The 26,806-nt window shown below is 38.7% G+C and overlaps 1 protein-coding gene across 2 annotated transcripts in view; it reads left to right on the top strand.

Annotated features, from left to right (window-relative positions):
* The first annotated feature begins 4,161 nt into the window (after positions 1-4,161).
* Positions 4,162-26,806, top strand: part of THUMPD2 (THUMP domain containing 2) — a 38,245-nt gene continuing 15,600 nt past the window's right edge. For both annotated transcript variants that reach the window (XM_021697530.1, XM_021697529.1), the window contains exons 1-6: positions 4,162-4,305; positions 13,482-13,617; positions 15,217-15,626; positions 16,731-16,808; positions 18,846-18,898; positions 20,636-20,723. In XM_021697530.1, the coding sequence (XP_021553205.1) occupies positions 4,180-4,305; positions 13,482-13,617; positions 15,217-15,626; positions 16,731-16,808; positions 18,846-18,898; positions 20,636-20,723 (891 nt within the window). In that variant the 5' untranslated portion in view covers positions 4,162-4,179. The remainder of the gene's footprint in view (positions 4,306-13,481; positions 13,618-15,216; positions 15,627-16,730; positions 16,809-18,845; positions 18,899-20,635; positions 20,724-26,806) is intronic.

Raw genomic sequence — 26,806 nt, 5'->3', positions numbered from 1 at the left:
GTTACCATGTACATATAAGTGGTTTAAATGATTACTATGTGACCAATAGCTTTTTCTCAAATTGCTTTTGCAGTTGCAGCCATAAAAATATGTTGATTCTTTCACAATCTACACTGACTTAGTTGGAATGTGTGTCCAACAGACTTCTGTGTCTGTATCTGAGGTTTTACCATGATGCTGTAACTCCACTGAATTATAAAAAATTTATAAAATCTTAAAGTTACTACCCCGGGTTGTGTGAGCAAGAGTTCACTGTATCTCCATGGTGTGTACAAACCTTGGGGAGGTGAGTTTCAGAAGATGGAGAATTGGGGTGCCTGGGTTGCTCAGTCGGTTAAGTGTCTGCCTTCGGCTCAAGCCATGATCTCAGGGTGCTGGAATTGAGCCCCGCGTCGGGCTCCCTGCTCAATGGGGAGTCTGCCTCTCTCTCTCCTGCTGCCCCCCCCACTTGTGTTCTCCCTCTCTCTCTCAAATAAATAAATAAAATCTTTTAAAAAAAGAAGAAAAAGAAGAGGAAGATGGAGAATGTCCTGATTTGGCAAAGATGCTCAGAGGGAGATGAAAAGCAACAAACATAACAAATGCTCACTGGACTTCAGGATAAGTTCATTTATTCAACTCCATTTATTTATTAAGTCCTACTATGTGCCAGGCCCAGGAGCTTTCCTTTCCTTACCATATAGCACTGTATTGTCATCCTTTATGTGTCTCTCTCAGCAATCCAGCACCATCACCATTACCACCCATTAAACTGAAAGTTTCTCAAAGGCTGGAACCTTGTCATATTAACTGATACACTGACATGGACTCAATAAATATTTATGAATGAATAAATAATAAAGGTACATAAAATATGTAAATAGAAGCATGCTAGAAAGGCAGCAGAGAGCATTCTGGAAGATGTGGCATTCTACCTGAGCCTTATAGAAAAGAAATGGAAGAGAAGACGATTCTAGACAAAGGGAACAGTATAAGCAAAGGCCTGGGAGGAGGGAAAGAGTGGGCATTTTGGAGAAGTTGGCAATTGAATCCACTGGGATACAGCAACGGTTCCTGTTCTCTTGGGGAGAAGGGGCCCGACTCGCAACCAACCCCACTCAACTGTAGCAGAACATGAGGGGTGTGAGGGGGTGGGCAAGCATGACATATTGCAAGGACCCTAAAGGTCATTCTGACAAGTATTCCTAGTTAAGGAACGTTATCTATGACGTATGTGGGGGAATAAAAAGGATGCTGAGGAAGGAGGGGAAACGGCAGGCAAAATTGTGAAGAAGTCATCTTTGGGGTCCTTCTATCCCCTCAGTGCCCTCCATTGGCCTCAGTCCTCTACCCTTACCCCCATATCTCACTCACAAGGGCCCCCGCTGGTGTAGTGGTGAGGAGGACTTCCTTAGTGAGTGACCTTCCATTTAGTTATACTCCATCCAATTCAGCACACACTGACTGAGACAGGCAAGCCAGCATGCTTGTTGTGGATGCCCAGATCAATGAAGTCATCCCATCCTCAAGGATCTCACAACCTAAAGCATTTGCATTTTAATATCTAAGTACATATAGCAAACGCTTTTGTTAAAGATTTTGTTTGTTTATTTGAGAGACAGAGAGCTGCGTTGAGAGCACAAGCCGGAGAAGGAGCAGAGGGAGAGGGACAAGCAGTCTCTACGCTGAGTCTGGAGTCTATGAGGCTTGATCCCACGACCCTGAGATCATGACCTGAGCCGAAATCGAGAGTCAGCCACTTAACTGACTGAGCCACCCAGATGCCCCTACATCAAACACTTTTAAGAATCAAAGGAATTGCCAATTACACCAAAACATGGAGATCTTGAAGCAAATAATCATACCCTAAACTCCTAAAATGGTCCCACTTAAAAGTATATCTGTTGTAAAATTGTTCCTGCCAACTGCCAACTTCCTACTTGTTGAATATGCAATATTGAAACAGCAAAACTCAGCTGGATATGCTAAGCATCTATAAGGATCAGTGGGTTTTTTTCAGTAGAGACATATTTTAATGAGAAGCAGAAATGATGGAGCAAAGAGTATTTGAGTAATGAAGAGAGAATTCCAGGCAACTCTCCTCTCAGAAAATCAATTATCTTCTCCCTAAACAGGCAAAACTCCACCTATTTCACCTCATCTCAAGCATTGTATGAAAGGCATTCTTGGAAGTGCTGTGCTGTAGCAAGGCCCAAAGGTGAGTGAATGCACTTGCCCTCACCCCCACCCCCAATTGCAGCAAGAGTAGCCCCTGACCTTGCTGACCAAAGGCTCCTGGTGGCAGAAAGACAAGAGACGAAGGGAAAAGAGGATGTAAGGGGAAGACTGGCTCTGGAGGACGGCAGCCTCAGCTCAGCAGTGGTTCTGTCCAGGAAGGCATGCTGCTAGCCATGGAGGAGTCATTTCTTCATCCACCTTGGGCAGCACCACCATAACATTACCCTTACCCACCTCTCTACCTTTACCTCTATCAACTTCCCAACTCATATACTCTAATAACACCTAACTGATGTTGTGGCCTTCCTCTCCCCCACCCCCCCCCAACACATACACACTCACATTTGGATCTGCTGCTCCTATTACCTGAAAGGCTACACCACTACTAACACCCTCACCCCTACCCTCCATCCCCAGAGAGAGTCATTTAACTCTTACACAACCCTCAACACTCGGCTCACGAGTGATTTTCATCAGGAATCTCTCCCTGCTGCCTTTCTGTGCTGCCACAGCATCCTGGGCACATCCTCACTAAATCAATCTTACTGTTCTCTAAACCCCTTAAAGTCCAAACCCTTCCTTACTCATCTTAGCATCCTCAAGACTTAGTGTGAGGACTGGCAGAGAGCGGGTGTCCAGTATTTACTGAACTATGTCTGGGTGCTCACCATCTTGGGTATAGAATGTAGGAAGTACTAAGGAGGTTTCATGGGTTTCCCCAGACAGACTTGAGTGTCAGGAATCCCAAAGCATAAAGAAGTTGGAATGAGCTATGTCAACTGCCAAAAGAATGAGAACATAAGTCTGGAGGCAAAAAAAAAAAAAAGAAAGAAAGAAAGAAAGAAGATAAGGGAAAAAAAAGGAAAGAAGGAAGGGAGGGAGGAAGGAAGAAAGGAAAGAAGGAAGGAAAGAATTTGTCAAAATGAAAGGATCTGAGAAGAAGTTTTAGGACTGAAACTTTGAAACACTCGCGTTACATGATTCCATAAGAATTTTCTTACTACTGTCCCAGTAGACCAGGAGCTGGGGTGGGGCGAGGAGGAAGAGAGGAAGTACCCGTTATTTGCCTAGGTCCCATTGGGAAGCACATGAGAGGCACTTGCCAGAAAGATGGTCATTTGTTTAATAGTTTCTATATATCTTCATATAACTACATATATGACTTCTATATAACTTCATCTAACTACAGAGCTAATGTAATGCTGTCCACTTTGTAATACGGATTCTATTCCTCCAAGTAATATTTTCATTGCCAATTGAAAATTCAAAATTAAAGAAGTCCCTTCAATACTGTTAAGAGAGCCAATTAAATCAGGTGGCCCAAACTGGATAGTGCATTCATTACCTTCGTGGTTAACTTAGTAGTACAAGAAATGTGACCTGTTCCATGAACATGAAAACATTCAGTTGGAGAATGGGAATTTCTGCTCTTGGTCCTAAGGATTCCTAGCTTTGGCCCAATTCTTGGTGAAGACAGAATAGGGCCCCTTATTTGAGGACAGTAGTGGAGCGGGATGGAGAAGAGGAGAGGAGAAAGTTGGGAGAAATAGAAGAAAGCTCATTATCCTAGCTATCAAGACCAGCCTCAGCTGTGCCACTAACTGTCCCTTGGCCTGTCTAGGGATCAACTTCCTCAATTTCAAAAATAAGGCAGATGGATTAGATGATATATATCCTTTTTGTAGATCATATAACAGATCCCAACTGTATCCCTTCCATCTGTGATTCTAAATAGTTCCAGATGCCTAATCAGGGAAGTTACAAGCACTTAACCAAGGAGACCCCCAGCCACCCCTCCCAGGGGACCGCATCCCCAGCCCCAACTGGGATTCTCCCTGCCCGCTGGCCTCCGGCTCCACCCCGCCCTCCGGCCCCTGAGCACACAGCCGGGAGCGCGGGGACGCGCCGCGCGCGCCCCGGGCCACGTGACCCGGAGCCGCGGGGCCGCGCGCGCGGGCCGCCATGGCGGCGTTGCAGACTGGTTCCGGCTCGCGGCCTGCAGCGGGCGCCAGGTTTTTCTGCACCGCGGGCCGCGGCCTGGAGCCCTTCCTGATGAGGGAGGTGCGGACGCGGCTGGCGGCCACGCAGGTGAGTCCGCCTCACTGAGCGCCCCGGCGGGAAGGAGGGAGGCCCTGCTCCCTCCGCGCCAGGGTCGGTGTAGACCCTTGAAAGCGACGCGAGTCCCCAACTCTCAAGCCCCGGACCCACCAAGGCGACGGTCCTGAGCCTCGGAGTTCTGACACATCCTTTAATTACTGCTGGAAAGAACCTCCAGTCGTTCTCCCCTCCACATCTATGACCGCGTATCTCTCATGCCTGTAGTTTTATTAAAAGGGGAAGGGGGGGTTAAGGCAAGTTATTTCCTAGATTCTTAAAAAGAAGGTATAGGATAGTGCACGTAGTTAGAATGAGACCTGTCAGAGTTAGAAGCCTTTCTCCATCCTTTAAATACAAATACTATCTTCAGGTTCAATTACTTGACTCTTGCCAGTTTCCAGATCATGATTGTATTTACTTCATAGGATTGTTGGGAGGATTATATGATACAGGGTACCTCAAGGACACCGTAAACACCGAGTAAATAGTAGCTACAAAAGTAATACAGTCTCGGAGGCCTCACAGTCCCAACTTCTGGAGGAAGTTAACAGTTGGTGGTATCTATCTGTTCATTTCAATGAAATGAACAAGGTTTTAAACTTGAGTTTAGGTTCTTTAGAACATGCTGAACTGGTTTCTTGAAAGCAGAGGGAAAAGACGTAATAGAAACAGACTCCAGTAACTTGACGGGCTCTATATGACAGTGTGAATGATGTGTTTTTGGGAAAGGAAAACTTACTAAAGGAAATTGACCACGCAACTCTAGCAACCCTTACAGCGTTGGAAGCCACAAAAGGATTTTCTGCAATGAGGGAGTTGGGGGCGTGGAGGATAGAGGGCCTCATGAAAAATGGCATCAGTCTTAGATTACCAGCCATTTGTGGTTTGGGTCACAGAACTTAATAGAATGCTGAATGTAGCTAATCTAAAAAAGCAACAATGTAAGAATTGCTGACATTGAGTATTTAATATGTGTCAGGCCCATGTTCTTAGGTCTTTACTCTGTATTCACCTGCTTAATTTTCACAACAGCCCTATGAGGTAGGCTCTACATTTAGCAGAAAAGGAAAATGAAGCACAGGTAAGTCCAATAAATTATTCAAGTCATGTAAAGTGGTAGACCTGGGATTCAAACCCAAGCTGTCTGTGAACTCAGGCATGAGTATATAATCATGTCCAACCCAGGCAGGCCAGTTCCTGGGTCCAGTTCCAGTTGATACTGTGCAGCTGTTACATCATGCTGCACTGATTTAAAAAAAAAAAAAAAATGTTAACGTAGAGTTCTTAGTATGAAAAATAGAAGGCTTGACCCAACTGGAGTATGTCTAATTAGAAAAATTATCTTCTCTGCTTGTTCTCCATCTTCTCTAAAGACAAAATGAGATACAGGAGGACTAAGGGGTTCATCACAGCAAAAAAAATTCAGTAAATTATAGGGACAAACTTCTTGGCAATGAGAGGAATTAAATGCCAAGAGATTTAGGGATTTCCATATTTGGATTGTGCATGTTTTAAGGATAGGTATGCTGGGACATCTGGGTGGCTTAGTCAGTTAAGTGTCTGCCTTCAACTCAGGTCATGATCCCAGAGTCCTGGGATCGAGCCCCACATCCGGCTACCTGCTCAATGGGGAGTCTGCTTCTCCCTCTGCCCCTCTCCCTGCTCCTTCTCTCTCTCTCTCTCTCTCTTGCTCACTCTCTCTCAAATAAATAAAAAATCTTAAAAAAAAAATAAGGATAGATATGCTTGGAAATGGGATCTGAACAAATAACCTCTGAAATTCCATCTGTTTCACTAATATAAACTCTCAAAGTTAAGGCAATCCTGAAAGCATAATGATAGCATCTAACATTTATAAAGCACATAGAGTATGTCAGACACTTTTATGTACATTGGATATGATTTAATCCTCAAAAGGACTCCTATGTGATAGGTCATTTTCCCCTCCATTTTACAAAGAAATAAAGAGAAAACTGATGCTACATGGTGGAGCTGGGACTTGTATCTGAAGCTTTCTTGCTTTGAAGCCCATGTGCTTTACAACTACATTAAATTATGGTGGGAAACTGCCCAGAAGCATGTAGGTTATTTCTGTAACAGCATAGAGAAGAGTGTATGTAAACTTTAGAGGCCAAAGACATGTTCAAATCTTAATCTTCTTTTAATAGATTTTTTTAATTTGGGCTAAATACTCAAATTTCTGAGGCTCACTTTTCCTTGGATATAAAATGGAGATGATAATACTTACTTTATTTTTTTTTTTTTGAATGTCTGAGTTTTAATTTTTTTTTATTCTTATGTTAATCCCCATACATTACATCATTAGTTTTAGATGAAGTGTTCCATGATTCATTGTTTGTGCATAACACCCAGTGCTCCATGCAGAATGTGCCCTCCTCAATACCCACCACCAGGCTAACCCATCCTCCCACCCCCCTCCCCTCTAGAACCCTCAGTTTGTTTTTCAGAGTCCATCGTCTCTCATGGTTCGTCTACCCCTCCGATTTCCCCCGCTTCATTCTTCCCCTCCCGCTACCTTCTTCTTCTTCTTTTTTTTTTTTCCTTAACATATATTGCATTGTTTGTTTCAGAGGTACAGATCTGAGATTCAACAGTCTTGCACAATTCACAGCGCTTACCAGAGCACATACCCTCCCCAGTGTCGATAATACTTACTTTAAAGGATTAGAGCAGGGGCGCCTGGGTGGCTCAGTCTGTTAAATGTCTGCCTTCAGCTCAGGTCATGATCCCGGGGTCCTGGAATCGAGCCCCACATAGAGCCCCACATCGGGCTCCTTGCTCAGCGGGAAGCCAGCTTCTCCCTCTGCCACTCCCCCTGCTTGTGCTCTCTCTCTCTCTCTCTCTCTCAAGTAAATAATCTTTTTTAAAAAGGATTAGAGCAATCCTTGAGATAAAGATTGATAGCATGTGTAACACAATGTCTTGCAATTAGTAGGTGATCAGTAAATGTTCCCAAAGAATGAGTTGCACAGGAATACTTAAAATCATTCATGCAGTGATAAGAGAGTCTATTAGAAACTTCGGTTCGCTTCAAGAAAATTGATATTGTAAAATCTGAATTTACAAAACAAATTAATTTAGAAATGATTGTTTACTTTTACAAATGAATCACACCTTTCTAATCAGTGTTTTTCCAGTTTTAGTGAACATAAGAATCATGTAGGGAGCTTGCTGAAAATACATGTCCCTAGTTGCCACCCCCAAAAACTTTTCTTTCAGTAGGAGTGTACATAAGCCCAATCGTTTGCATTTTAACTTGCAAACTCTTCCCCGCTCAGGTGACTGATTTAGGTGCTTCCTTCAACATGCAGCTCGCAATAGAAAGTGCCTTGTGTATTCTGTTTAGCTTTTTATCCTGGAGAATTTCAAACATACACAAAAGTAGAATAGTGTGGTGAATCTCACATACTCATCAACCAGCTGCAAGAACGATCCCATAGTGAATTCTGCTCCATTCCACCCATGTTAATTTGAAGCAAACTCAAGATATCATGTCATATGTGAATGTTTGCCTATATAGTAGTTGCCCTTATCCGTGGGAGATACGTTCCAGGACCCCCAGTGGATGCCTGAGAACATGGATAGTACCAACCCTATATATAGTGTCTTCTACTATATATACATATCCATAAAAAAGTTTAATTTATAAATTAGGCACAGTAAGAGATTAATAATAAATAAAATAGGGCAATTATAAATATACCGTAATAAAAGTTATGTGAATGTGGTCTCTCTCTCACTCTCCCTCCCTCTCTCTCAAAATACCTTATTGTACTGTACTCACCCTTCTGGTGATGATGTGAGTTGACAAAGTGATGAGATGGAGTGAGGTGCGGGACCTTAGGCTACTGTTGACTGACTTTCTGACGGGACTTCAGAAGGAGGATGGTGCTTCAGAACTGCGATTGACTTACGTGGCCTTACGCTGTTGACCTTACGTCGGAGCGGAGGTCATCTGCTTCCGAATCACGCGGTTGAGCGCGGCAAGTGCAGGAAGCGATACCACCGGTAACAGGGGACTACTCTATATCTAGAATGAGAGGACTCTTACCGCATAGTATGTATCATATCATATAGAAGAGATAATACACATAATGGCTCGTTTCAAAATACAAGCCACAATATCACATCTAAAAGTAACTTATCAAGTATCTAGTCAGTGTTCAAATTTCAACTTGTCTCATAAATGTCACTTTTGTTCTTAAGTTTGTGTATTTAAATAAGGATTCGGGGCACCCGGGTGGCTCAGTCCGATGAGTGTCTGCCTTTGGCTTGGGTCATGATCCCAGCGTGCTGGGATCAGACCCCACGTTGGGCTCCCCATTCAGCAGGGAGCCTGCTTCTCCCTCTCCCTCTGCCTGCCACTCTCCCTGCTTGTGCTCTTTCTGTCAAATAAATAAATAAAATCTTAGAAAAAATAAAGAAAGAATGAATGAGGATTCAAATAAGGACCACACATTATGATTGGCTGATACTCTTTTAAGTCTTTTTAATTTTTCTAAGAAAAAAAAAATTCTCTTTTAATCTATAGATTTTCCCTTCACCTCTCTTTTTCCCCCCAGCAATTTATTATTTGTTAAAGAAGCAGGTTGTTTGTCCCATAGTCTAGAGCAAGGGTCGGCCAACTTTTCCTTTAAAGGTCTGGATAATAAATATGTTATGCTTTGTAGATCACATATATGGATCACTTTGTGGTTTCTGTTACATGTTCTTTGTTGTTATTGTTTGTTTTTACGTCCCTTTAAAAAGGTAAAGACCATTCTTAGCTCACCAGGCCTCATTTTCTAACCCCTAGTCTAGAGCTATGCTATCCAATAGGGCATGGTGGCTATTTTAATTAAAATTAAATTTTAAAAAATTCACTCTCAGGCACATTTCAAGTGTTCAGAAGCCACATGTGCTAGTGGTGACCGCACTGGACAGCACAGGTTATAGAACATTTCGTCATCACGGAAGTTGTTGGACAGCACTGCTAGAGTTTCCCCTGCAACTGGATATTGCCAGTTGCATCTTCATGGTGTAGTTTAACATGTCCTCTCTGTTTCCTGTAAATTGGAATCTTGTAAGTTGTATCTAGAGTTTGGTCAGATTCAGGTTAGATTTCTTTTTTTCCTCCTGGTGGTGGGGCAAACTTCTTTATAGGTTCCTGGGTTTGTTTAAATATTTAATTTATATTGTATAATTATATATTTTTAGGTGTATAATATATTTTATATACATGCATAATATATACTTATTTTACCTGGACTACTTTAAAGAAATACATTGGGAAAAATTAAGCTTTACTTTATAACAATGTTTAATGTATTAAATACTGTTATTTATTATAACAATAAAAGCAAGAATACTTTTAAGATAAAATCGGTAAAATAGAGGTGTACCTAATTTTTCTAGCTAGCCAGAAAGGCCCTGTCAGTGGATTAACTGGTCTTTATAAACCCACATAGCAAAGACTTTCAACTTGGGTCCTGAACCTGAATAAGCCAGTCAATTTTTAATTTTTTAGTGGGGTCTTGGTGATAGAGGGTAGTGGGGTAGATCTAACCAGATAACCAGATAATCAGGTTATTTCATAGTTATTTTATTTAATGGGGTAATTATATAAGGTTGATATCTTTTAAGATTCTCCGCATATCTTGTAGAGAAATTTCTTGAATTTTTTTAATTAAATAAAATATATTTTTTAATTCTTATAAAATGTATCAAAAAAGCTCATGTACCACCTCAACTCTTCACTTAGCAATTTAAAATTAATTCTAAAACTAGATGGCATCTGTAGAATTAGGAGAACTTTGATATCTCCCTATCTTCCTATGCATTTTTGCCTAGAGTTAAACTTTCAATTTTTGTGTTAGATTTGAATGACTGAATTCTAAAAGAAAGGCAAAAACGCTAACTGCTTAGATATGCTAGCTGATAACAGAACTGTTTTTACTTTAATAAAGACTGTTATTTCATCTTCAGAAGTGTTAGACATAAAACCAGCTGGTTTTAGACACTTGGTTATGATTTAATTCCAAATGGAAAAAACAGATTGTATATATAAATTTTCAAGTAACAAATATTTGGATGAAATATCCTAAAATGCCACATTTCTCTCCTAAGTATTGTAATTGAATATGATAAGTTACAAGCAATAAATTAAAGAAAAAGGTTAACACCAGCTTTAGCAGTTTTTGAACTTATAAGCACCAAAATTCATTCTCCCTCCTGCTTTAAGATATAATACGGTATCTTCACCAAAGGTAAACCATTATAGTGCTTCCATGATATATGATTATTTGATTTTCATAGTGACTGTTTTGCAATTTAGTAAACTACTTCTGATTACATGCATATTACTTGTAAAAGGAATGTAGGCCTCATGTTAATTTTGAAATAAAGAGAATAATGTTGCTTTTGGTTTTGAAAATGTATTTAGCATTTTAATGCCTCAAAACCTTCTTATAATTTGATTCCCCAAATAAATTAAGCCTTTAGTTCCTTTTAATTAACTTGATTTTCAATCATGTTCTCTTTTTTTGTTGTTGTTCTTCCCACCTCCCCAAAATGATATTTTTAGAGGAAGTTCACTGTATAAAATGTTTCCCTTCATATTCAAATAAGTAAGAAAAGATAAGATCTTTGTACAATTAACAACTACAAATTAATATCTAGATCACTGACTAGGTTAAAATCACTGGTCTAAATGTTTGCATCAATTTGTTTATAGAACTTGAATCTTAAAACCATACATTTTCAGTAAAATATTTATTTCAGTTGCCCCCCATAATCTTGGTAAGGTATTTCATGTCTTCTAGCTTGTTTTGTGATGGCTTTAATATCAGCTATATTTTTATGTCAGGTAACATAAAATCTAAACTTTTAAAAGTTACTTTTTAAAACTTTGTTCTCAAGATCTAAGCATTTTGAGGTATATATTTAGTTTTGACTTTTGTGGAAAAATGTCACTTTTGTAATGAGAAAGAAGTAAATTCTAGAAACTAGAAGTTCTTATTTTTGTTACTTCCTTATCACCTTAAATGTTGATTCCTAAACATTCTTCTCATTCCCTACTTTCTCAAGCTATCTTGGTCAGCTGCACTTTCCAGTACCCAAGCTGTTTGGGTTTTATTTAATTTGTTTTTCCAGCTTTATTGAGATATAATTGACATATACTATTGTGTAAGTTTAAGATGTGCAACATGTTGATTTGATAAATTTCATATTGCAAATAATTAATACCATAGCATTAGCTAACACCTCCATCCAGTCACATAACTACCATTACTTTTTTGTGGTAAGAACATTTAAAATCTAATAGCAACTTTCAATTATATAATATAGTATTATTAGCTATAATCACCATGCTGCACCTTAGGTCCCCAAAACTTGTTAATCTTATAATGAAGTGTTTGGGTTTTACGTGATGTCAATCTAGGGCTTCCTCAGCAGTGATTCTTCTTCATCAAGCTAGAATGGTAACCCAAGAAATTACCATCCCAAAAACTTAATTAGACCATATCAGATCAAGAGTACAAAAATACTTGGAATTCAAGTTCCCATTGGATGGCAACTGCCTGAACACATGGGATACTCCAAATTCCCCATTACCTCAGTTCTAGGAGATAACTTAGAACCATCCCAGTCAGCCGATGGCCACCACTAAAAGGAAAGTTTTAAGACAATCCACATCCATCCTGAGCTTGAGAGAATTGCGTTAATCCCAGAAGTTTTAGAGGAGTCCATTGGTATTGGGCACCATTTGCCATACCTCACCAGACTCTCTATTGCCAGTGCACTTTTTTATTTTCCTTTCTTCTCTGGTTTTTACAGCATATCCATCCTGTCTCCAAAGCCTCTTTCTGTGTGATGCATATTTCTTGTTGTTGTCCCTTTTTCAGTTCCACAACCAAGTGTCTCATTATTTCTACCTCAGTAATCTCCTTCTTCCTCCAGCATCACAATCTACACTTCGTACTTTATGCCTCTTCTAAAGTAATTTTTTCTGCTAGCTAGTTCAGTGCTGTCACAGCTTTCATCAAAAGTCTATAATGGTTGACCATTACCATCTGGGGTACTCAGATTTTCATGACCATTTATCAGGCTGGCCTGAGCTACACCATCCATCCACCTGACACTATCAGTCAGCATAACACAGCAAATTTTGCCATGCTGACTTACAGTTTACTTCAGCCAGGCTGTCACTCCCACCTCTGCATCTTGCCCTTCCTTCTGTCAGAATCTCTCTTCCCAAATCTTACAGGGTTCTTTCCTGAGACTTTTACTGATGATGGTTCCCTATTCAGTGCCACTTTTGTACCTTGTACCTACAGCTTATCAATGCATTTATTGTATTAACTTTTTTTGTTTTCATTTGAGTTTAATTCAAGATATTTTCTTATAAATTTTACATTCTTATTTGTATGTCAGTATATAGGTATTAAATTATCATTCATCTTTAGGACATATGCTGGATGCTTCCTGGTAGACCACGAGGTAGGTGTTTAATAAATGCCTACTAATGATGTTAACCTTGGGCTAGTCACCCGATTTGTCCTAGGAGTGTCTGTGTGCACGCGTGCACGCACACACGCACACACACACTTTACAAAAGGTACCATGACATAGATTATGATCTCGGTCACTGTGTGACTTCTACAAGTTATTTAACCTATCTAAGCCTCAGTTTCATAATCTAAGAAATGGGGGTGATAAAATCTACCTTAGAAGGTTGTTTTTGGTTTGGTTTTTTTTTTATATTTATTTATTTGACAGAGAGAGACACAGCGAGAGAGGAAACACAAGCAGGGGGAGTGGGAGAGGGAGAAGCAGGCTTCCCGTGGAGCAGGGAGCCCGATGCGGGGCTCGATCCCAGGACCCTGGGATCATGACCTGAGCCGAAGGCAGACGCTTAACGACTGAGCCACCCAGGCGCCCCTTTATTTATTTATTTGTTTGTTTGTTTGTTTGTTTAGAAGGTTGTTATAAGGATGAGAGGGAAAATGTATTCAGAGTGCCTAGGACAGTGTCTGACAAATAGTACATATTTTAGAAATGGTTGTTTTTATTGTCAGGCTAGACACTGTGTTTTAATTCATTAAGAGGGGAAAAGGGAAATGATTCTTACTCTGACACAGGATTACATTAATCTTTTCTGTCTCTAGGTTGAATATATTTCAGGAAAAGTTTTCTTCACCACCTGTTCTGACTTAAATATGCTGAAAAAATTAAAATCTGCAGAAAGATTATTTTTGCTGATTAAAAAGCAGTTTCCACTTAATGTTTCTTCTGTAAGTAAAGGTATGTAGATGCCTGTTGCTTTTACCCGCATGATATATTGTACTCCAAAGTTTTCTGCTTGGTAATTTGTACCCATTTCACATTTTTAAGATTCATTCATACCTATGGGGTCATTAATTATGTATTTTTCCATATTTCCTGAATATTATCACCATATTAATCATATTATCAGCTAATGTTGTCTCTTTGCAATCTGCTGCCTATTTTCTGAGCCTTAGTGTTCCAAGTCACATTTCTTCCATTTTAATTATGTTCAGACACCTTATGTAGAGATACATATGGTCAGATGCATTTATTTAGACCCGGGAGCATGTAATAACCCAGAATGCATGGTTTTATAAGTTGATCAAAACTGTCACTTTGTACATTTTAACTAATGAATTATATAATTGGAAAAAATACTATGTAATAAAATCTCCTGCTTAGGGGACCTTAAATTTAAGGTTTTGAATAAATTTATACCCATTTATAAAGCATTACAGTTAAAGGGGGCTTAAGAGATTCCCTTTCCACTTTCTAATTTTATTTATTTATTTTTTTAAAGATTTTATTTATTTATTTGACAGAGACACAGCAAGAGAGGGAACACAAGCAGAGGGAGTGGGAGAGGGAGAAGCAGGCCTCCCACTGAGCAGGGAGCCAGATGCAGGGCTCGATCCCAGGACCCTGAGATCATGACCTGAGCTGAAGGCAGATGCTTAACAACTGAGCCACCCAGGCGCCCCTCCACTTTCTAATTTTATAAATATGCTACTAAAATAATTTAAGGATCTTAATAGAAGCAAGGGTCAGATACTGCTAGACTAGACATTGCCTTAAACTTCATTTTAATTTCTGAGATCATGTAATATTATGGTCTATACTAAACTGTGTCAATAAAGATACAAATGGCAAGAAGTCAAAACAGGTCAGAAAAGTTATTAGAAAGCAAATCCTAAGGTGTTATATCATGGGGTCAATATAATTTCATCCCAAAATTCCACACATTCTCATCTTTAGAGAATACAGTAATTACTCTTGGGTCACCTTGATGAACTTTGTTCATCAAAAAAAGATTACATTATATTGAGCATGCTGGCAGTCCCTAAGTTATGAATGGGTTGTGTATCTGAAGTATTACTTTATGAAAACTCATTTATGATGTACGCTAATATTGTATGGTCTAAGATAGTTTCAATATTCATTTGCTCTGTTTCTGAGCTCTGTTTTGCAGTTTGTTCTGGTTTTTTTTAACTTAGTTTTTATAGGCAACATCAGCATTATTTCAAAAATCAATACGTACTCTAGGTGTATGCATATATTGAAGGTATAGATATATATTTTCATAGGACAAATGATCTTGCTAAAATATATGATAATTCTATAGAAATTTTAAAACAGTTTTGATGTTAAGTATGGAATATAAGAATGAACTTCATTTTGCACAATATTCTTATGTTAAATTATATAAATTCCAGGTGAAGGTGAACTCACTATTCATGTAGCAGTTTAGTAAAACTTATTTTAAAGAAATAAAGGTAATGGAATTTAGGGGTGATGAATGTAATAGCCTATCTTTAAGGCTTTGGTATAGGATAAACTGAGATCTTATTTCTTTAGGAAAAATATTTAATGAAATGCAAAGACTTGTAAATGATGATCCAGAAAGTTGGTTGAGTGCCATTTCAATTTGGAAAAATCTTCTTGAACTTGATGCAAAAAAGGACAAACTTTCTCAAAGAGATGCTAACCCACTAAAGAGAAAAGTAGGAGAAAATGACATCACCAATCCTAAGAAATTAAAAACAGAGCAAATGCAAGAGCTACAAGAGAGCAGGGAATGCCAACTGGAAAAGCAAATGGAAGAAGAAACAGTGGAGCACGGAGGTTTTCTCACTAGCGGAGAAAAACCTCCAGAAGCATCTCAGAACGATGTAGTGAAAGCAGCTGGTACCCCAGACCGGAAGGACTTGACGTTCCGAGTTTCTTGTCGCTGCAGTGGCACTCTGGCAAAGACCTTCACCGCACAGGTATGCCTCCCTCCCAGGGTGAAGTTCCGCTTTCTGAAAGAATTAACCACTCTTCGGATTTAAAATGAGATGGCAGCCTTTCACAGAATAGATAACTTGGCTAGGCAGATAACTAGGCCTAATTTCATATAATTAAATCTCTTTAAAAATGCATTTTCCTTTTTCAGTTTACCTTAGATGCTTAAGAGTAATGGCATGCCATTCCATGTAATGACCTCCTTTCTTTACTTTCTCCCTCAAAGTTTCCTTAAACTCATAGATATTCTTTTTTTTTAAAAGATTTTATTTATTTATTTGAGAGAGAGAGAATGAGAGACAGAGAGCACGAGAGGGAAGAGGGCAGAGGGGGAAGCAGACCCCCTGCCGAGCAGGGAGCCCGATGTGGGACTCGATCCCGGGACTCCAGGATCATGACCTGAGCCGAAGGCAGTTGCTTAACCGACTGAGCCACCCAGGCGCCCTCATAGATATTCTTTACATTTGGAAATCCTAATATTATTGTCCTAAGCTTTTTGGGTTTCTCTTCAGTTCTGGTTGCTCTATACTACGCCTTGCATGTATGATTGTCACCAGGACCCAGACTGCAAAGACACGAATGCACTCAAAGTCTCAACTATCTAGGGGAGAGTGAACACCACAGTGTCCTTCAAAACACTTCATCACTTGGTCCTTACAAAGTTCAGTGATATAAGAGCACAGATCTGGGTCCTTTGGTCAGCCTTAAAATCAGACCCTAAAGATTGAGTCTAATGCTGTTGTTCTGGTAATTTGTAAACACATAGGATTGTAGTAGCTCAAATAGTTCATTTTTAACCTTGCATCTGTTTCCTAAAACCCACAATGATCATTTTTATCGATTCATGATCTGGTTATTACAAGAATAGAGATTACACATGAGTAGACATCAATGCCATAGGATATGTTGGGGGTGGAAGAGGTAAAATGCAGCCTTCTTGCCTTCAACAGAAAATGCTTTCGTGTCATATTTTAATATTGTAACCCTAAATTACCATCAGGTAGTCTGACTCATACTCTTAGTTTTTGCTTACATTTAAATGTAAAATTTTCATTTTTAGCATTTTCTATAACTCTCTGCTTTTTCAGGAAGTAGGAAGAGTAATTGGAATTGCTCTTATGAAACAGTATGGATGGAAAGCAGATTTGAGGAATCCAAATTTAGAGGTACTGAATGTTTGTTTTATTTTATATGCCTGTAACCTAATTGTTTAAAGACAAGGTCAACTATCTGTACTGTACTTTTCAGTTTTGCTTTAGAGTTTTTTAAAAAGCATGTCTCTATGGATCCAGCAGTCTGTTTTCTCTTTGGCAGTAGAATAGTGCAGATAATTTTACTAGTACTTTTCACTTTGAAAATGTCTTATCCAAATAAGATGTTTTGGGATGGAATTGTTTTGTCACAGTTGAATTTTTAAAAATTTATTATAAGGTTGCAGAGATGCTGTCTGCAGCAGTTCTTCACTGCTGTCATGAAAAATATTTTGGGGGGCCTGGGTGGCTCAGATGGTTAAGCCTCTGCCTTCGGCTCAGGTCATGATCTCCAGGTCCTGGGATCCAGCCCCAGGTAGGGCTCCCAGCTCATCCGGGAGTCTGCTTCTACCTCTCCCTCTCCCTCTCCTCCAGCTTGTGCTCTCTCTGTCTCTCTCTCTCTCAAATGAATAAATAAAATCTTAAAAAAAAAAAAAGGAAAAAGAAAAATATTTTGACCTCAAGAATGTTTTGACATGAGGGTGTCCTCCTTCCATCTCTCCTTTCCAGTTCTCTCATCTTGTGCTCTGCTGGTTCCCATCTCCCCATGTCCCCTTAGCCCCATATCACTGCCTCAAAATTACACTTTTCTCATAGCTTAGCGCCTAAATAAGTATAGCTAATTTAATTCCTATCAGCCATTTAGTGTAATTAATAATAGCTATTAATATAATTGTCAACAGGAGAATCACACAGTAAAATTTGTGACCAAAATTAACAGAAGAATCAAACCTTAAAACAAATTTTGTTCAGCAAAATTAAGAGAAAAAATTTTATAGTGGGAGAAGCTAGTCTTAATAACATTTGATATACAAAAATATCAGTGTATCGGGGCACCTGGGTGGCTCAGATGGTTGGGTGTCTGTCTTCAGCTCGGGTCATGATCTCCAGGTCCTGGGATCAAGCCCCGCATCAGGCTCCCGGCTCAGCGGGGAGTCTGCCTCTCCCTCTCCCTCTGCCTCACCCCCTGCTCACACTCTCTCTGTATCTCTCTGTCTCAAATGAATAAATAAAATCTTAAAAAATATCAGTGTATCTTCTCTTGAGTATCGATTTTAAATAGAAAAGAATCCTAATACTTTTGCTAAAATGAATAATCCAAAACATTGGAAAGTTTAGCTTTGATGATCAAGGATTTAAATTGACTAAATGGAGTTCATTCCAGGTCATTCTTTTCTTAATAAAAATTTGTCAATATTGGAGTAATTCTGATTAAACTATACAGTGAAAATAACCTTGGGGTCAAAGTATTAGGGATCAAATGCTCTTGAGGTCAAACAGCAGAGTCAGAATATTCCATAAACCTCATCAGACTATGAAAGTAAGATTCTAACTTTTAAAATTTAATTGAGCTACTAGTTATAACTTGAGACATTTAAATCCTCTTTATGGCCCAACAGAAGAAGGGTAGTAGAAAGGAAGAAGCTCACCTACGGATAGTAGAGAGAGAAAAGGTCACCCTTGCTATGATATCTTTGGCCTGAAGAAAATTTTGTTACCCTGGAAATGTAGCCTGTGATGGTCCTGTATGACCTCAAGTCTTATTTGAAGTTAGAATTAAGGTGGGTTCAGGAAGTCTTCTCTAACCCACAATGCTAAAGAGTCTGATCCAGTTATGATAATTCAGAGAATCTCTGGGAAGAAAGAACTCAAGATCTCTTCAGAACATGAGTGTCCATATACCTTGTATACCGAATTATCCTCAGAATCTTTCTATGGAATGTACTAAAAATTTACTTTGTCTCTGCTCAAGAAAAAAATATTATGGAACATCTTTCCATATATGATAAACAAGGCCTTAGATTTTTTTATTAAAATATAGATTATGTAAAAAATAAAAAACAAAATAAATTTAAAAATAAAACATAGTTTCAAAATGGAAGTTTTCAAATTGTCAGTGCATTTGGTAATGCATTTCCTGTTCTGTTCTAACTTCTCTATTTGTTCTTTCAGATCTTCATACATCTAAATGACATTTACTCTGTGGTGGGAATCCCTGTGTTCAGGTAGATATTGTTCTTTAAGCTTCATGTTTGTCCCTTAGAGTTTGTAAAAGTAAGAACTTTATGTTCTTATTTATAATATGAAACATCGATATAACAGAGGGGGCTAAAGGCAAAGCATTTGAGTTCTTTACTTGAGCCAGTGTTTTCTTGGTGCTTAATGCTTATGATTTAATCTGGCCAGTTAGAGCTATAAAAGATTTGATTACAATCATTCACTGATTGTGATTCATACTGAAAATTATATCTAATTATTTCTATTATTAAATGATTTTCACAAGCCCTTAGTCTGTTAGCATCTGGAGTTTTTATTGAAATAGAAAATACAGCACAGTTCTTAAAATTCACATTTGAACATTCTACAAATTTTATTGCCATTATTCTTTTATTGTGGGAGAGTATTTCCAGTTTTTAAAATCTACTTCAGGTATCTCTCTAATCTTTCAGGGTACTATATGATAATAAATGCAAATGGTTCATTTCCTTATTCCAAAATATTTGTTGAATACTTATCATATAACAGATACTTTCCTGGATGCTCTGGGAAGAAAGAGCTAGTTGGATGAAAATAGTGATTTCCAGTTCCTTGGAAGCATGTAAATGTTGTTGGCATTCTTCAAAACATTTTATATGCACATCCCTGTTTACATAGTATAATGTGATTTAGATACCCTTTTTCTAGATTCTAGGCATGGAATATTTTTAAAGATTATAAAAATTCAATAGGAATACCCCATTAGCTCTAAGCTCACATTTAGGCATCTGTAAGCCAGGATGTAAAAAAGAATGCTTAAGATTATTGTAATAGATTTTCTCAAGCTTTCTTGTTCATTGCATTAGAAAGATAGAAATAATATTTTGAAAACTTCTATCAAATCTGGAAACACTGATAATAAAAGTGATGAGGTAGAGGATAAAGTATGAAGTGATACATAATGGAGGCCAGTGAACTCATTTGGCAGATGTCTGCTTCAGCTCTTCGTTCCATAAATTATTTTAGACAATGCAATGTCATGCTTCATTTCATCTTTTGAAAAAGATGCAAATGAGCAAAGAACAAATTTACAAAAGTGATTTTTTTCTAGAAAACAGATTTCAAGGGTTAGCATCCATTCAGCCCTACTTCCCATAGTACATCCATATCACAGAACAGTGTGTTCCTCTTGATGACTCCAGATCAGCAAGAAAAATTCCCATATATTCCATATGGGAAGGCAGGAAAGTATATTAACATTTGAAAAAGATTTTTTCTACCTATGTGATTAGATTTTTATAAGTCAAACACTTGAGAGTTTAAATTTCAGTTGTCCAACAAATTTACCTTTTTTTTTTTTTAAGATTTTATTTATTTGAGAGAGAGAGAATACAGGTGGGCAGAGGGACAGGGAGAAGCAGGCTCCCTGCTGAGCAAGGAGCCCAGTGACAAAGGGCTCGATCCCAGGACCCCAGGACCATGACCTGAGCCACAGGCAGGTGCTTAACTGACTGAGCCTCCCAGGCACCCCACAAATTGACCTTTCTGAAATACCACACTGGCTGGTTAGACAAGGTGCCGATTGGATAAGGTATTTTTGTAATAAGATTAAAATATTCTGTAACTTAGCAGATACTTAGCTGTATGTTAGATGAATATGTTAAGGTGAGTCACAGATGTGAACAGGTTAATCATTTTTATTTATATCCTGATCTTCTTTACCATACAGTAATACTGGGGTTACCATCAGGTTCTTTTCTTTGTAGGGTTCCTTTAGCCAGCAGAGCTTACATCAAGACAGCAGGCCTGAGATCTACCATAGCATGGGCAATGGCCTCTCTCGCTGAAATTAAGGTAAGGAAAATGTTTGCTTTCTTTTTAATAGAAAGGTCCTTTGCATAATCAACTCATTGGTGGACATCTTGGTTGCTTGCTTTCTTTTCCTTTCTTTTTGTTTCTCTTTTTTTCCTATCCTTTTCTTTCTCTTTCTGTTGCCCTTACATTTATGAACTGCTACAGTGATATGGTTTTATATATTGTTGAACTTCTGAGAGTATTTTGGCTATGAAAAAGCTGAGTCCAAAGATAGCTACATTTTTATCATTTCTAATCTTTTATGTCACAATCAGATGGCCTATAAAACCTCTACATAAATTTTAAGTTTTTCTCTGTGACCAAGATTTTGCAAGTGTTCTGTGGACATAAGAAGATCATTTTATTTTTTAGTCAAGGAATGTCTGCTATATTACTGTTTTACTATCTGCATAATTCTGAAAGAGGTATTTCAAAATCTCATTAGATTACTATATTTATATTTTTAAGTTTTTGCACTTTTGCTAGTTGTTGCCTTAGCTGCTGTCTAGATTGGTATATGCACATTTATGACTTTTATTGTTTCATCAGGAATTGTGCCTTTTTATTTTAACATAAAGTTCTCTTTATCTTGATTAGTGAGTTTAAACTTAAATTTCATGTCTTATTAAATATTTTTATTCCTTTCTTTTTCTTTGCATTTGCTGCATTTCTTTGCCACTGCTTTATTTTCAACTTTGCTTTCAGTATGTTTTTTTACAAACACACAGCTCTGTTTTTATCCACTCTGATGGTCTCTGTTTTCCAGTGAGAGTTCAGGATTAGGACAGACATACTTGATTATATTCTTCCTATTTTACTCTGTTTATAACTTCTTACACTGTTTCTTAGTTTTATTTTTTGCTAGTTTGATCAAGTTACTTGATAATCATTTCATTGCTGTCCTTGAGGTTGGAGATTATACTTTATTGTTCTCTTCTACTAATGGTTCCTGTTCCCATCTCTCTTGATGAAACACATAGAACTCTGCTGTTACTTTAAAACAAGATATCAACTCTTTCCTCTCTCAAGACACTGTTTTTACCACCAAGACACTCTAAACTTACCCTCTTCCCTATCGTAATATGAGGCCTCTAGAGTGCTTTTCTTCTTTTCTCTTGACCCACCTTTACTCCTCCCTACAATGAGACCTTTGTAACATTTTTATACCCTTCAACTATCAATCCCCAACGACTAGATTGAACTAAATTATCATGTGTCAGAATTTCCCTTGAAATACGCCCCTTCTGTTTCAAAAGTTCTTATTTAGCACTTAAACAGCCTGTCCTTAATCACTAAGCTCTGATTGTGTATACACACACACTTTTCTGTAGAAATACACAGAGACGTATTGCAAGGTGTATCACTCCTCCCCATTGTTCTTCACTTTGTCTTTCCCTATTTGAGGTCTCTGCTCTGGTTTATTTGTTGCTTGATTAAAGTCTTAGTCGTTAAGCGTCTGCCTTTGGCTCAGGTCATGATCCCTGCCTCGGGCTCCCCGCTCTGCAAAAAGCCTGCTTCTCCCTCTCCCACTCCCCCTGCTTGTGTTCCCTCTCTCGCTGTCTCTCTCTCTCTGTCTCTCTCTCTCTCTGTCAAATAAATAAAATCTTTAAAAAAAAAAAAAGTCTTAGGTAATTTTCTCAAATGTAGTATCCAAATAATACACTGTCTGAACTTACTATATATCCTCAAATTTGTTTTTCGTCCTGGGATACATACCAGTTTTGGCCGGATGTAAGAGTCTTGAGTGGCAGTCCCTTTCCCTCAGAGGTCTGTAGATGTTGTCCTGTTGCCATTTATTTTCCTGTGTTCTAGATGAACAATATACATGCCAGTATGATTTTCCTTTTCCTGTATAGCTGCCTGTTCTTGCTGCTGGGAGGCTTGTAAGACTTTTCTCTTCAATCCTCTACAGTTCAGGAGATGGGTTAAATGGGTGATGGGCATTAAGGAGACCACTTGTTGTGATGAGCACTGGGTGATATATACAAGTGATGAATCACAAAATTCTACTCCGGAAACCAATACTACACTATATGTTAACTAACTTGGATTTAAATAAAATCTTGGAAGAAAAAAAAATCCTCTGAAGTTCAGGAATACTAGCAGGATATACTTACATATGTGTGTTTTCTATTCAGCCCAGAACTTGGTGTATCTGACTGCCTGAGTTCTAATTCTGACTCCACCACTTACTGACTGGGAAACTTTAGGCAAGATATTTAATATCTCTGTGCCTTAGTTTCTCATTTGCAAGATGAAAATAATAATCTAGGGGGGCACCTGGGTGGCTCAGTCAATGAAGTGTCAGATTCTTGATTTTGGCTCAGGTCACAATCTCAGGGTTGTGAGATCAAGCCCTATGTCAGGCTCTGCGCTGAGCATGGAGCCTGCTTGGGATTCTCTCCCTCCCTCTCCCTCTGTTCTTCCCCCCACCTCAGCGTATGCACTCGCTTGCTCTCTAAAATAAATAAATCTTTAAAAAAAAAAAGCTCCTAGGGTCATGTGAGGATTAAGTGAATTAACATTTATTAAGTGATTAGAACAGTGCATGGCATATAGAAAGTGTTTAAGTATTAACTGCTGCTATGGCAATAATAATTACAGTTATAATAATTATTTGGAATATATAATAATTATAAAAATTATAATTTCTCTGGGTCAGGCACTCTTTCTTTCATTACTTATTTAATTATTATTGCCTCAACTGTTTTTGCTTTAGTGACTTTTTTACCTTACACTACTTTGTTTTCTGCTTCTGAAATTATAAACACGTTAAGCTTCCTGGAGCTATCCTCCAAGTTGTTTATCCTTTCTCACATGGTTTCCATCTCTTTATATTTTGGGTCTGCGTTTTGAGTTATTCTTGAACATAATCTTCCAAGCTATAACAAGAGTCAAAGTTCTACTTTATTCATCGGAATTTTTAGCTTAAAAATCATGGTTTTTTAGTTTTGAAAAGTTCTCTGTATGTGCACACTACATTTGAATATCTCTAGAAGCTCTTCGTTCTTTTGTTGCAATACTTATCTGTCTCCCCCAGGAGTTCTGTTTCACTGGATACATGTTTTGAGTGTTCTGCCTATTTACTCTCTAGCTACTCATGGACCTGTGCCCTTTGGATGTGCCATTATTTTCTTGGTGGCTCACTGGGACTCAACTGTGGTTATTAAGATATTTTAAATGGCTAAAATCCTATAAATGGTAGAAGGCACATGGATCTCTGCTGCCACTGGGCTTGGCAGTGTAAGGAGAATCTGTCAGCCATGCGGAAAACTTTTCTCTTTCTAGGTGAAAGCTCTTTGATTCACTGGTCTCCCTACAGATCTGTAGATCTCTGAAGACCAGATTCTCCCCGGTTCCAATGATTTTCCCCTCTGGGCTCCAGTGCTGGTCTCTAACCCCCCACCCGGCCACGGCTGAGAGGCCCCATACCAGTTCCTTCTTCTAGCACCCAAATGAAGCCCAGGGCTTTCTCTTAGCCCCTAGCTGCCTCTATGTCTGAGCATCACTTGGGCCCAGGGGAAGATAATAGCTTGGAGTTGAGAGAAAAGAAGAAAGCTACTTTAAGATTATCATGTTCCCAGAATTCATGATTTTATTTTTTATTTGATTTTAATCTTTAGTCCAAATTTCTTTTAGTCTAAGGAGAGAAGTTATGGTTACCAAACTGCCAGTGATCTCACCACAGTTTATATAACTATATAACTATATATATGTGTATATATACATATTATATAAATATAAATTTATATAACCACCTTATACAAGTTTGAAATGTTACCTTTATCTTGACATAAACATCCATTTGTCAGAAAAGTAGAAAGTAAATTAAAATATCTAAAGCTAATGTTAGATAAAATGTTTCCTTACTGTGAGTTTGCCTTGTTAGAACCTGGAGTAAGAATTGTTTCTCTAAATGTGACCACCAGCATAGGAAGTCTGTTAAAGCACGTAAGAAGTAGCAGGCACAGTTGTTTTGGAGGAGTTTAGTAATTGTTACAGGATTTCTTTTCCTTTAGTGCCTGTGGTTCTTGGTCACGCAGCTTCAAAGAGTGAAGAGGTAGACCAGATGAAGAGTGGTGGGCAGCAAAGCAAAGTTTATTGAGAATAGAAAGCTTCCAAAGAGGGAGGGGACCCAAGATGTTGCCAGTTTAGATCTAGGGGTTTTTATGGGCTTTTTGGCAGACTGTTTTAATCTGATTAACCCTCCCTGCGCCTATCACCCAGTCAGGTTTTTGTCATCTACCTATCCCATGAGAAACGGTGGAGGGCTCCTTCCAGGGTGGTGTAAAATCCTTTTAAGGTGGTTTCCTCTTAGGGCAGGAACCCCTTGTCCCTGCCTGCCTTTTTTCCAACTATCCTTCATTATAGTGACCCACAGTGTACATGATCTCAGCATCCAACCTTGGGTATGCCAGTGCCGCTAACAGTGAAATCTGAACATGAGGATGATAGATATTTTTCATGTTTACCACAAACTCTTTTCCTTCCTACATATCCGAACAAGGAAAATCAAGTTCTATAAGTCTTAGTTATTAATATAAGCATACAGAAATACTTGTCTACATCTGCCCAGGTACCCAAATGTCATAGCTAGAGAAGGTCTTGTGGTAACATAAAGACATTAAAGATATTTAAGGTCAGATTATACCATGGAGCATGGACCATGTTGGGGGAAGGAAGAGCACAGTGTTTGACACATACTAAGATCTTAATAAAAATTAGTTCTCATACCATTGTTATTTTTAACTAAATTGTCATTTAGATCATTATTCTTTTTACTTACCACCCCTTCATGGGGCATCCATAGGATACTCTCCTTAGAATTTCCGCCCAGAGGAAAATCTCTCTCTCTCTCTCTCTCTCTTCTGAAGGACATTATGTTTCTTTCCATTAGGTGCCCTCTGGCTCTGACTGAAACCTGGCTGTCCACTGAGCACTCTGCTTCCTCTGTAAACATATCAAGGGACCATGGGCCTGGAGGTGGTAGGTGTCCTGCTTGCTCCTCATTGCTCTTTCTGCCCAGAACCTCTCTGTGCGTTTGAAGCACATGCCATGAAATTATCCCAGTCACAGGCAGACCTCTCTTCCTATCATTTCTATGAGAGTATAAAACACTATTCCTGTCATAGTTCTTTATGATCTCAATGTCCACTCTGTAACCTGACCCCTTAGTGTCTTGGTTTCCCTACCTCTAATGATCTACCCTAGTCATATCCTGGACCCTATCATACCCAGAAGGGTATACCTTCCAAAAATCTCAATTTCAGGAATCCTGCTCTTAGCCTCTTTTTCCTTCCTGTTCAATTCCTCTACCATGCTACCACACAGTTCCTTAACCCCTGGGGCCTCTAGTCATTTGACCTTACCATTGTCCATTACTTACCACCTGTCCTCACCCCTCCTTCACAGCTTGGATTCTATGTTCTACCATTACAGTCATTTCCTTGCCCACACTTTTCACTCTCTTGCTTCTTATTTGACTTAAATATTGGAATCAGAAAAGAACTTCAACATGTTCTCCTCACCAAATCTACCAACATATTGGAGTCTGTGCCCACATACTTTGTGTTATCATCATTGCAGTAAGTGAACTGTCCTTGTTTCACTCCAGTACTTGCTTCCTGTATTCTATTACCTCATGCCTACTTCAGGACTTTTCTCTCTACTACACATTCCCAACAGCATGTACCCTTGATTTAATATCTTGCAATTTAAGAAAATAACCCGTTCCTGAACCCACATGCTCCTTCTCTGCTTCCCTTTACAGAAAAACTCTTAAAAACAGTTGTCCATATTTGGTGTCACTACTTCCTCTCTTCCCCTTCTCTCTTGTGCCCACTTCCATCAGGCTGTCATCACCAGCACTCCACTGACACTGCTCGTCTTACTTACCTATTAGCACTTTGATACTGTCATCACTCTTCTTCCTGAAATGTTTTTTTCCACATTTTTTTGGAACACCACTCCAGTTCTCCTCCTACATGAGTATGTGCTGCTGTCAGTATGCATTGCTGAATCTTCATCTACCAACGTCTATACTTAGGAGATCACCAGGGTCCAACCCATAGACTTTTCTTTTT

This window comes from Neomonachus schauinslandi, chromosome 10 (assembly GCF_002201575.2).
Source record: "Neomonachus schauinslandi chromosome 10, ASM220157v2, whole genome shotgun sequence".
Lineage (NCBI taxonomy): Eukaryota > Metazoa > Chordata > Mammalia > Carnivora > Phocidae > Neomonachus > Neomonachus schauinslandi.
Note: the sequence above shows the minus strand (reverse complement) of the source record. Positions and strands in the feature narration are given on the sequence as shown.